We start from the raw sequence: 12022 nt of genomic DNA, 5'->3' as shown, positions 1-12022 counted from the left end.
TACTCCGTGGGTTTCACAAAATTTAAAAGGTTTTCTTCATTATTTTTGCGCATCTGTTACACCTATTCGCAATATTCGCCATATTTTACAACTACCATGCTGCTGAAACCTTCCGCATCCGGCAAATAGTACTAACTTCCACATATCTTTTCTCGTATTAAACATAACTCTTCTGCCAAACTTACATTCCTAAACATCAAATAAAAACTTCAAATTATCATTTCTTACCTCATTTCTCCTGTAAATTTTCCTGATTTTTATAAAAAGTGGAGGGGTAACTCTAAACTTAACCCATATCCCATATCGATAGAAGTAAGTTTGTTTCGTTTTGGTGTTATTATGCAACAACCGGGTTATGCTGGAAGAGGCCACATACGCTTAAAGCGGAATCCAAACCGCTTCTCGGCTTACATCCGAGAGAAACTGTCCTCCATTTGAACTCGAAACCGGGACTAAGTGGCCACAACTGCGACAAGTCTGCCGACTCACGAAGGACTCCTGATAAAAATACGTTGTACTCATCCTTACGTACTTGTTAATATAATTGTCAAGAGTCATTTGAGAAGGACAAAAGGATAAAACATCTGCACAAGTGAGATCATTATACTGAATTACATATGGGCAATTTCAAAATACTGCAGAGTACAGAAGAACTAATTTAGTCAAGTAAATTCACTACGACTTTTATTAGTCCATGTTAAAGAAACTGCAACGACTTAACTTGCATATCACTAAGAAAAGTGAATAAAGATACGAATAATTTTAGTTCACTTTTGCCCTGACCCATTTATACATAAATAGATACCAAAGATACTTTAGACTTCAATAAATGTCTCTCGTGGGGTTTGTATAACATCTCTCCCCCAAAAAATAGTACTGCATTTCGATTTTTTTATCAATAGTACACATTATTAAAACGAAACAATATTTAGAATTTTTCTTTGATTGCAACTGCATAACAATAATAACAAATTATAAAAAAAAAAATCACAAAAGAAACATCCATAAACTTATAAAAAATAACGAAAGTTACTTTTGTAGTATAATTTCTTTGAGTAATGAATGGGGAATGAAGATCTGAATATAATACGAATAACATACGAGAGTGAAACGTGATAACCCACAAATATGTATTCGTATTTATCACGATTTTACGAACATTTTTCGTTTTTTGGTTTAAACCATTTAAAAAAAAAAAAACAGCTGGTTTAACCCACCTTGGGTTAAACCAGCCAACCCTGATATTTTGAATATACGCCCAGAAGTAAACATGTTTTCTTCAATAAATACATTACGATATTCGTGCTTTTTCAATATTCCCTTACATCCAAGAAGTCAGTTTAGATTAGACAAGGTTTATTACTGGGTCTACTGAGCTTAATCCACTGAATAGCAGCCTATGACCTTACTCCGTATTAAAGATTGAAATAAATAAATACCATATAGAGGCACTGATGTTGTATCAGCAAAAATTATTCAAAATGAACGCATTTCTGTTGATAGCAATATCAATGTTTATTACAATCAAGGTCAGAACAAGACAGTCATTTTTGGTGATACCAGGAGAAAATGAATAGAAAAAAAAAAAGGTTAAATTCTAATTACGTGGGAGGGGGCAGGATTTTTTCTAAGAATTCATCCACTTTTTATAACTATAGCCTAATTTTGGTTAGGATAGGTTACAATATGTTGTATTTGCCTTCATTGTTTGTACTGGTGAGTATCTTTTAGTTTCTCCCCAACCTTGCGATCTCCAGTGTTACCGTACAAAATGTGGCTGAGCGACCGACAGCGAGTGAAGGTGGTTCGAAGCCCCGTAAGACTCGTTTGTATCACAATTTAGAAAAAACAGGTACTGGGTTCTGGAGCCATGAAACGAGTTGGAGGAGATTCTAAATGCCATCCGATTTGCCCCCCGCAATTAGAATTAACCCCTAAAAATAATATTAAAAACAGCTGCAACCCTAGGTTGAAAACCTATAATTTTACAAATCACTTATATAAAAACTGGACACCTTTAAATGACGCTCATTCCATACAATATAAAACTAACGTTAGAAAAAGTATACCAATTTTAGTGATGATTTTCACTATAAGCGAGAATCATACATATTTTCTGAAATGGGAGTGGACAGATAAGATGCACATTACATTCAATAAAACCCCACAATTCATCAATATAAAACGTTATATTAACATAGCCTAGACAAATATTAGAGACACGCTATTAGTGTCACTATATTTGCATCTGATTTAAAGGCAATTACAAGTACCGGTACTACCCTTGCACTTCATAATTAAAACTGAAATATTCCCACAACTGTACGTCACTGTGCTTCGATGACTGAGACTAGGTAATAGTATACAACAGTGCCTCATGATCTGTGCGCGTGGATACTTCCTATTGTTCCACTACGTATAAAAATGATTTTATTACATTTAGAAGTAGTAAGAAGCATCCACGTGCACGTGACATGCGATATGTGTTTCAAATCCCCCACATATACTCATACACTACGTACAAGGGCACATTATTATTCTTCGCATACCATAAAACACAACGAAACGCAACGCAAACCGACGTACATTTTATTTTATATTACTCAGTAATTAAATGAAAGTCGCATTTTTACCTCATTTTCAAGTTCCTATATCCTCAATGAATAATCCTTAAAAGACTGTACTTCGTGAGTCCTCGCTAAATGATGAGGCACTCTCGTATACTATATCCGAGACTACATCTCACCTTCGAGAGGAAAGGCTCCGATTTACTTTTCACATGTCGGTTGGACGCGTGTTGTAACATGCACGACTTGCCTCGATATCACGAACTCAAACTTCTGTTTCACGTAATAATATCCATCGTATGATAACGATGAAGAACTGGGAATCTAGTAATTCACAATAAAATATTTAAATTTCAAATGTAGTTAAATGAGCCTTCAGTTTGTTTATCAAGTCAGTATTAAAGTACGGCAAGTTTGCCAAAAAGGGCCGGATGGCAAATTCACTTTTCATTTTCAGTATAATGAGTGACACACTATTTATTCCAAAATAAATGGATAAATAACGTATAATATTTTAAGTTCCATTTAACTTACCTTCATTTTGTTCATCTATCTTCAATGCTTTAGAAATGTATTCAAATGCTCTCCGATGATGATATTTCTGCTTTGCTAAAAGTGGGTCTCCAGGACCAGGTCCCGTCGGATGTTTTGGTTGAAGTTGTGACATGTCCTGTGGATATTCTTGAACTTCACTCTCACTATCTGGTATTACAATTTCAACATTCTGTGGTTTTGTTTTGGATCGAACCACAACACGAGAAGTCGATTGATACAAGTATTTAAAAATCACAAATAATTGATAAATTAAAGCACGGATAATGTTAAACACAAATATCACCGGAAAAGACACGAAATACAAATTTCTCTTATGCACATTTTCTGGTTCGGGTTTTGGTGTTCGTTCTTCAGATTTTCGCGATTTTTTCGGAGACTTCGTGCTGCCTTTACGCAGCATCCGTCCGCCATCACTGTACGACATGCCGCGATATGACGTCAGGGAAAACAGACGGTTCGTTTTTAGCGGTTTGATGATTGAGGTAGCTGAAAGTTGTTACAATGTTGCTCGTTAGATGGGGACACGGTACAGGTTCTTGTGATTTCGTAAAATGGGAAAAGAGAAACTTCCCAGCTCTGAGGATTGTACTGGTCTATAAATTAATATTTTAAATTTTAAGTCAAAATAGCTTAGTATCGAAATAGGCCAAAATTTAATATATACAAACAGTATTATTATTGTTAAAGACGAATAGAATATAATGTTGAATGGCATAAATTGATTATTTTGTCCTATTTCATGGTTAAAAAATAATTAGGTAGTGCTGCAAGGGGCAGCCTGATCCCTATCATCGTATTCAACAATTTTGTAAAGGATTTAGGGTTTAGAATTTAGATTTCTGGGCTTTCAGCATCTAAGGCCATTTAGCCCGTCACATTTGACGAATGACTTCCCTCGGCGAGCACACTGTCTGGGGAACGGGCTCGGAAGGAAGAAAGCGGCCTGGGACCTATAAATTAGGTACCACCCCGGCACTTGCCTGGTGTGAATGAGGAAAATCCAGGAAAACCTCATTCAGGGTGACTGGCCTTTTTCGACCGAGTGCCCCAAGAGAATATTATTGGTCGAATACCAGTCTTTCGTGTTGTTTGCAATATGTTGTACATCTAGTTTTCTGAAATTTCTCTTTAAATCTACTTAACTTTCGCCCAAATGTTCCAAATAATGTAAAAAAAATTGACACATCTATAGATTAAATATATGTGCAATAAATGTGTGTAAAGCAGGCACGCACCTAAATTTTTTGTTGGGAGGGGTCCGATACTAGATGCCACTGTATCTATGAAGTATTGAACGAGTACTATTCTGCACCCGAAAAGACAATAAGTAATTGTAAAATACTTCCACGTGTATTTTCAGAAAAAAATATAGGTAATTACAAGAGAAATTACAGATGAAGTGTAAGATCAAATATTCATGCTACATCAATCATTTCCTTGTCAAACAATTATAGTTTTATTCAGAAAGTGAACAAATGTATGTTGAGTTAGGAAGCTTTGGGAATGAAGCCGAACCCGCTGGGTCAGCCCCTAGTTCTAAAGTGCACTATATTGAATGGGATAAAACAGTATTACTATTCAGTTACTATTAAATAGGGTTAGTATCAGTGGTCGAAGTGAAACGGTATGCAGCGGTATGCCATACCGCCTCTTTTTTTTTATGAAGGTATACCGCCTCTGATTTTTCAGTGATCAAGACATACCGCCAGTGAAAAGTAAATGCTAAATGCCTTTAATAAATTCATTTTTAAATACAGTAATTGACGAATATCTTTGCACGTAAAAAGATTTTATTTCTTATATAAAAAGAATTTCTAAGTTGACAATATCGACATCCCTATCTTTTTCCTACCTTTTGTTTTTAAAATGTGGCTTCAAAGAAGTTTATCTAATGTATATTTTGATGTGCCATATTGAATTGTTTCTTTCTTATGTACGTGTGTTTTGTCTTGCCTTAATGCAAATGTGTTTTAAGCATGGGCGAATTTAGGGGTTGTCTGTGGGGGCGGATCTTCCGGTGCTTTGGAATATCCATCAGTCGTGTGGGGTCCGGGAGTTTTCCTGTAAGAAATTGTTAATATAATACTCTTTTTAAACCATTTTCGTATATAATTTCCTACCATAATACAACATAAGGGGATTTTTTTTAATCTTTTCAGAAAGTTGTTGACGGGGATCAAAGTCTCTCCATGTCCAACGGTTTTTAGTCATTATGTAAATAGAAAAACATTTTTTAAGGCAACATACCTCACTGTATTTTAACATTTGGATAACCGGTATGTCGAGTGAAAATCGTAATAAAACATACCGCTTTTTTTTTTTTTTTTTTTTTTTTTGCCACTTCGAACACTGGTTAGTAGAGTTCTAAAATGCCAAAATACAAACTGTTATTCATCTGAATATTCTTTATAGGCATATGAAGATTAACTTTTGATTCCGGTGGGAGCTCATGTGGTTTGGATCCCATGTGAAACAGAGGTCTACGTCCCATGTATCCTCGCTGACGAAAGGGACGCTAAACTCAAGTCCATTCCAAACTCATACAAACGATGAATCAAACGTAAGTGCTTTCATAAACAATTTTCGTTTCCTTATAAAGATATAGGCGTCCTTAGCCTTTGCGAAGCCTAGGGGGAGCAAGTCAGCGGGGCCCTACACCGGTTCCATGACACTAGGGTTGCTATTTTTATCCGGGACATCAGTAAACTAAATTACGAAAATCTTTGGAATGCTTAAAATGAAAAGAAGTATTTTATATACTAATTTACTTTCTTCCATTAGATAGAGTTGTTCAACTATTAAGTAATCACATTTTTAGTCATTTTAATAGACCTCATCCTCCCTAGCAGATGATTTACTCCCTCCCCTTGGTAACCATTTTTTTTTTTAAATTTCTCAGGATCTGTTATGTTTTAAGCACTGGCGTCTCTGGCATAATTTGGGGAAACATAAAAGAAAGTGATTTAAATGGTACTACCTAGCCCAACCTATTTATTATCTTTGATTCATTTGTTACTTTTCTGTTTTGACCCCCTGAGATATATCAAGAACTGTTATAATCGTTTCACAGCCTGAATATTATATTCCAAATAAATATAATCATCATCATAGGTATTCTGCCTTTATTGGCAGGTTACTTGCCGCAGCTGAGTAGCTTTCATGCTCCACGGTCCTCCGCTAACTTCTTCGTCTTCGCGTATGATCTTTCTGTTTTGATAACATCCATTAATTGTAGTCTCCTTCGCCCCCTCCCTCCCTTTCCCGCCACCATACCCTCTAGAACGTCCCTCATGATACAATCTCTTCTTAGGCAATGTCCCAACCAGTTTCTCTTCCTCTTCCTAATAATATCTAAAACTGTTCTTTTCTCACCCACCATTTCTAACTCTCTCATTCGTTTTGCGCTCGACCCAACTAATTCTTTCCATTCTTTTCCACACCCACATTTCAAAGGCTTCCAGTCGATTTTCATCACCTTTACGTAATGTCCACTTTTCCGCCCCATACAGTACAACACTCCACACCAGTGGCGGCCGGTGGATTGTGGTTTCGGGTGTTGCAGTACGAACGATAAGAGACAGAAGATATAAAGTGGACTCATTGACTAATCAGCATAACTTTAGATGCAAATGCTATGTGACATGTTAAATTAAATAAAATTCTGTTTTTCAAAAATAAAAAATGCAGAACATTTTATCCGATTAATTACCTTAATTAATTAGTAAGTTCATTCTCCTCTCTTTGATTGCAGCAAATCTGTCTAATACATGCTGGTTGAATTCTGGTATTCTTATTGTCAGGTCTTTTTCGATGGAAAGCATAACCAATGATGATAACCTTTCTTGAGACATTCAATTCCTTGAAAGTGTCCATTCTTTCTCATGTGGAAAAAAACTTTTCGTCTTTTGCTGACGCCATAGGTACTATTAATATTAATTTCAAAGCTTACTAAATATTTACCAAATATTTTTTCTAGATTATTGCGAACGATTCATTCTAGCAAACTCAGTCCTTGACAGTGATCCGAATTCCTCTTCAGCGTTGACTGAAGAGAGTTCGTAGCAGAGATTAGTGTTATAAAAAAATGTACATTGAACACACTTTATTCATAGTTTATCCAGGAAAATTTAAAATAAATTGAGGAAATGTATCTGGTGCAAACAACACTACTGCATAAGATATCCTGTAAATTTAAACTGGATTTTTTTTTTCGAACACTCTCCTGAATTGCCCTTTGCTTATTTTGCCTAAGCCTTAATTGCAAATTTTTCCTCAGTTGAAAGCTGGTCAATGTTTTTTGTAAGTTATTTACAGAAGGCATGGTATATAATTCATTCAGAATTTGTAGGTTATTTACAGAATTAAAGCACACACAATAAAATTAAACCTAATAATTAAAAACCAAACCAGCTGATACAAAACAGGTACTGGTATATGAATTCCGAATGTCACATATTCATACATCAACACACACACATGTGCGTAAAAGAAAAAACTACATTCCAAATCATCCGTCTTGGTTGTTACGCAATGCACGATGAACACAATATACTTCCACATGAGGCGAAACAATGCTTACCAATGTGATATGTTCTGGAAAGGAAACCTCGAAACCCGCCAGATGAAGGATCAGCATGTAACAGAAGCCAAAAAAAAATCAAAGAACATCAAAACAAACAGCACTGCCAGTTCTACACCCAGAAATATTAACTGGGAGGGGTCCAAAGTATTTGAGGGAGGTCCAATACGTCTACATAATATGGAACCTGTCTTATACTGCACGCGAAAAGACGATAAGTAATTCTTACTTACTGTCACCTATATTTTTAGAAAAAATGATAAAACGATTATTTTTATAAGAAAAAAGAGTACATGATGAGGCATAAAATAAAATATTTAGCATACATCAATCGTTTCTGTGTTAAAAAAGTATAGTTTATTAAGAAAGCCTACAAATGTGAGTCAAGTTTCGAAATTTTTGGGAGGTCCGGACCCGGTGGACTTCCTCGTAGCTACGCCCCTGAGCATTGATAACTAGTCCCAAATTCAATGTGGCGTTCCCCATCATACAGTTTTATGTCAAGAGTATAAAACATACTTATTTTATAAAAGAAATATGTTTATACTAAAATACTATCCACAGAGAGGGTAGGGGAGCGATTCTACATACAGACTTATTAATATTTGATTCACAAATTACTGTAGAAGAAGCCTTCATTGTCATATAAGCTAAGAATTAACTTGTAAATGAGGGTCTACTTTCATTTGTTTTCTTCTCTACCAGATATTTTCTTTCTTACTTTGTAATTCTGCAATCATTTTTTTTTAATTGTCATTATATTGATTTGCTTCAGTATGGTCCCGTAATTTAAAAATATGAATGCATAAAAATAAATTCCATTTGTTAATTGCTAGTGAAAGAAAATTCAGAAATCTTATTTAGCGTGAAAAACCTTCTCGTTCACTGGAAACCGTGCTGTGTTGCAGAAGCACTGCAACGACCAGTCCCTTTAACTTTTGAAATAGGGGAAAGGAGACTTAACATTTGCTCCAATTGCCACCCTGAAGGAATCTGGTCGTTGCATGCTCGCTGCAACACAATGGAAGTTAGAGACTCTGTGACGGATTATTTTTCGCTTTTTAAAACGGATTAACGGAACGGACAGTTACAGAAGTAAAAAGAATATGTTATTTTAAGTGTATATATGCAAGTATTAAAAAGTATTTTTTTCTGTTCTTTACTACTATTGATAATAATATTTTTTTCTTTAAATACTTTGGTCGTTGCGCAACGCTGCAACACTAACATTAGCCGCCACTGCTCCACACGAAGCATTTTATGAGTCTTTTTCTCAACTCTTTCTTCAAGGTCCCAGAAAACAGACTTTTCTTCCTCCTAAAGGCTTCTTTCGCCATTCCTATCCTTGCTTTTATTTCACGTTCGCACTTCATGTTATTACTAAGAATACTACCCAGATATCGAAAACTATTCACTTGTTCTATTTTCTCCCCTCCTACTTTTATATTTGACACAGACCCCTTCGTTCCAATCACCATGGCTTTTGTCTTTCTAACATTTATTTTCATCCCATATTCTTCAAAGCCCTTTCTAATTTTTTCTAACATTTTATTGATTTTCTTTTAAGATTCTGCAACAAGCACCATATCATCTGCAGATCTTATGCATCTAATCATTCTACCTCCTACCGAAATACCATCATCATGTAAACTATTTTTCACTATCTATCCTAGATAGACATTAAATAGTGTTGGCGAGAGGTAGCATCCTTGTCGAACTCCCCTTCCAATTGCACTCTCTTCCGTCAGTTCTTCCCCTATCCTAACACTTACTTGTTGGTTCATGTATAAGTTTCTTATGAGTCTTCTATTTTTCCATTCCAACCCTATCTTCGTTAGAACTCCCAACAACAATTCCCAATTCACACGGGCAAAAGAGCCTTTTCTAGATCAATAAATATAATATAAACCTCTTTCCCTTTTTCTATAAATCTTTCACCAATCGCCCTTAATAATCCAATTGCATCTCTTGTGCCCTTGCCTCTTCTGAACCCGAACTGCTCCTCCTCAACTTCTTTATTTGTTCTTTCATATAACCTTCAGTTCAGTATTCGGAGCAGAATTTTAGCTGCATGAGATATGAGACTAATAGTTGTATAATCCTCACATCTCTTTGGGTTCGATTTCTTAGCCATCGGTATCATGATCGTTTTCAGAAAGTCTTTTGGCCATTCTCCTGTTTCATATATTTCATTGCATAGTCGGAACAATTCTTTCTTCCCCTTGTCTCCTATATTTTTAATGAATTCGATTGGTATGTTATCTATTCCGGTTGCCTTTCCATTTCTAATCTCGGATATAGCCTTTTCAAACTCATCCCTAAGAATACTAAATCCTTTATCATCCTCGCCTACTTCATTTTCTACTTCAACATTTAGGCTACACGGTCTATCCCTACTCTCATATAAGTCTTCAATGTATTCTTTCCATCTTCCTATGACCTCATTTCTCTCGCTGACTACCTTCCCATTCTTATTTTCTACTGCCATCATAATACCCCCTTGTTTCCTCCGAAATTCCATAGATTTCACCTCCTTGTACATTTCCTCATATTTCCCAACTCTTTCTAATTCTTCTATGTCCTCGCATTTTCTTTTGTAAAACTCTTCCCTCGCTCTGCCTGTTTCTCTCCGTAACTCATTATTTAAATTTCTGTACATCTTTCTGTATCAACCTGTTTCCACATCTTCCTCTCCCTCATTTTCTGTAACATCTGCTCTGTAACCCATGGTTTCTTAGCAGTTTTGTGTTCGCGGTAGCCTACTGCTTCTTCTGCGGCTTGCTGTAAGCAACGTTTAATATGTTCCCACCGTGCGTTACTACCTGCACCTATTCTTTCCTCGTTTGAACATTTTTCTTCGTATTTTTTAACGAAAAGATTTCTTATTTCCTCGTTTTTCAACTTTTCTGTATTCAACACTTTGTTACCTACTCTTCTTCTGCCTACATTTTTCAGTTGAATATCTACTTCGGCCAGCACAAGATTATGATCAGAGAAAATAACAGCCCCGGGAAGGGTCTTCGCGTTCTTTAAGCTATTCCGATACCTATCCTGAATCATAACATAGTCTATCTGATATCTTCCGCCGTCTATTGGTGATTTCCATGTATATCTTCTTCTCTTGTGCTGATTGAACCAAGTGTTTCCAATTACTAGTGAATTCTGTCTACAGAAATTCACCAGTCCCTCTCCCCTTTCATTTCTTTTGCCTAAACCATATTTGCCTACGATACTACCTTCCTGTTTTTCTCCCACAACTGCATTGAAATCTCCCATTAGAATTATGCATGCACCTTTCTTCTCCCTGTCTATAATTTCATCTATTTTCTCATAATTTTCCTCTACTTCTTCATTTGCATGCGAAGTCGTCGGTGCATATGTCTGTATCATCACTAGATCCTTCGTTTTTCCTTTAAGTCTTAACATCATAACTCTATCATCAATAAATTCTACTTTCATTACCTTCTCCTTTAAGCGCTTTCCAAGAATTATACCTACACCATTATGACCGCCCTTTTCATTACCTGAATAAAACATTCTATATTCTTCGCTGTTCAATACCCCATTACCTTCCCATCTAACTTCACAAACGCCTACCAAATCTAAATTATTTTGTTTCATTTCTTCTTTAAGATTTTCTAATTTTCCTCCCTGTAACATAGTACGTACCAGTACGTTCCATGTCCCTATCCTAAACCTTTTGCTCTTTCTTGTCTTTCTTTCTCTGTCTGTCTTCCCCCCATTATTACTTTCTCGTCCAATAGTCCTTCCCAAGCCATCCCCCTCCCGGATATCCGAATGGGGGGATATTTTACCTCCGGAACTACATTTTGACCTGCGAAAGACCATTGTTTGTATGTTCTCTTTTTGCTGCCAGCAAACTAGGGAAAATAGAGTGGTGGTTTCCCGTTGCCTTCCACCCCGCAGTATCCCAGCCGTTAAAGTCACTCTGACCACGCCTGGAACTAATGTCCAAGTTGCCATACCAATCACTATGATTTCCGCCAACTTGGCTACTGGAGAACTGCTGCCTTCTCCCAGAACACTCTTCGTCTGGCTACTCCATTTAGACCAATTCGGTAGGGGTGGCCCTTCTGGTAGTGAACTACCATCGACACAGCTCTAAATTTCACTGTAGCACGCAATCCTCCCCACCCGACATATAAGTGTCTTCGTAAAGGTGGTGTTTATCGGGGAGGATAAATATAATAATTATTATTTATATGTTATTCTGTCGTTAGTAAATAAGTTAAATTAGAATAAAATATTGAATATTTTGTACTTCAAAATGTTGGGGGGTCGCGTCCCCCTCGTCTCCCCT

General features: G+C 36.3%; 2 protein-coding genes across 3 annotated transcripts in view; one reads left to right on the top strand and one right to left on the bottom strand.

The window, feature by feature from the left end:
• The window catches only part of spas (spastin), a 471098-nt gene extending 467524 nt beyond the window's left edge, over positions 1-3574 (bottom strand). Inside the window, exon 1 of one of the 2 annotated variants that reach the window (XM_081730817.1) lies at positions 3102-3574. In XM_081730817.1, coding sequence (XP_081586943.1) covers positions 3102-3546 — 445 coding nt within the window. In that variant the 5' untranslated portion in view covers positions 3547-3574. The remainder of the gene's footprint in view (positions 1-3101) is intronic. The other variant, XM_081730816.1, reaches the window with a different exon arrangement.
• The window catches only part of LOC145664283 (salivary alpha-glucosidase-like), a 138497-nt gene that overhangs the window by 41058 nt on the left and 85417 nt on the right, over positions 1-12022 (top strand). The gene's annotated exons all lie outside the window — the stretch shown is intronic.

The sequence above is a fragment of the Thermobia domestica genome, chromosome 11 (genome assembly GCF_964235325.1).
Source record: "Thermobia domestica chromosome 11, izTheDome1.hap1.1, whole genome shotgun sequence".
Classification (NCBI taxonomy): domain Eukaryota; kingdom Metazoa; phylum Arthropoda; class Insecta; order Zygentoma; family Lepismatidae; genus Thermobia; species Thermobia domestica.
The sequence above is the reverse complement of the archived record's forward strand: the minus strand, read 5'-3'. Positions and strand labels throughout refer to the sequence as shown.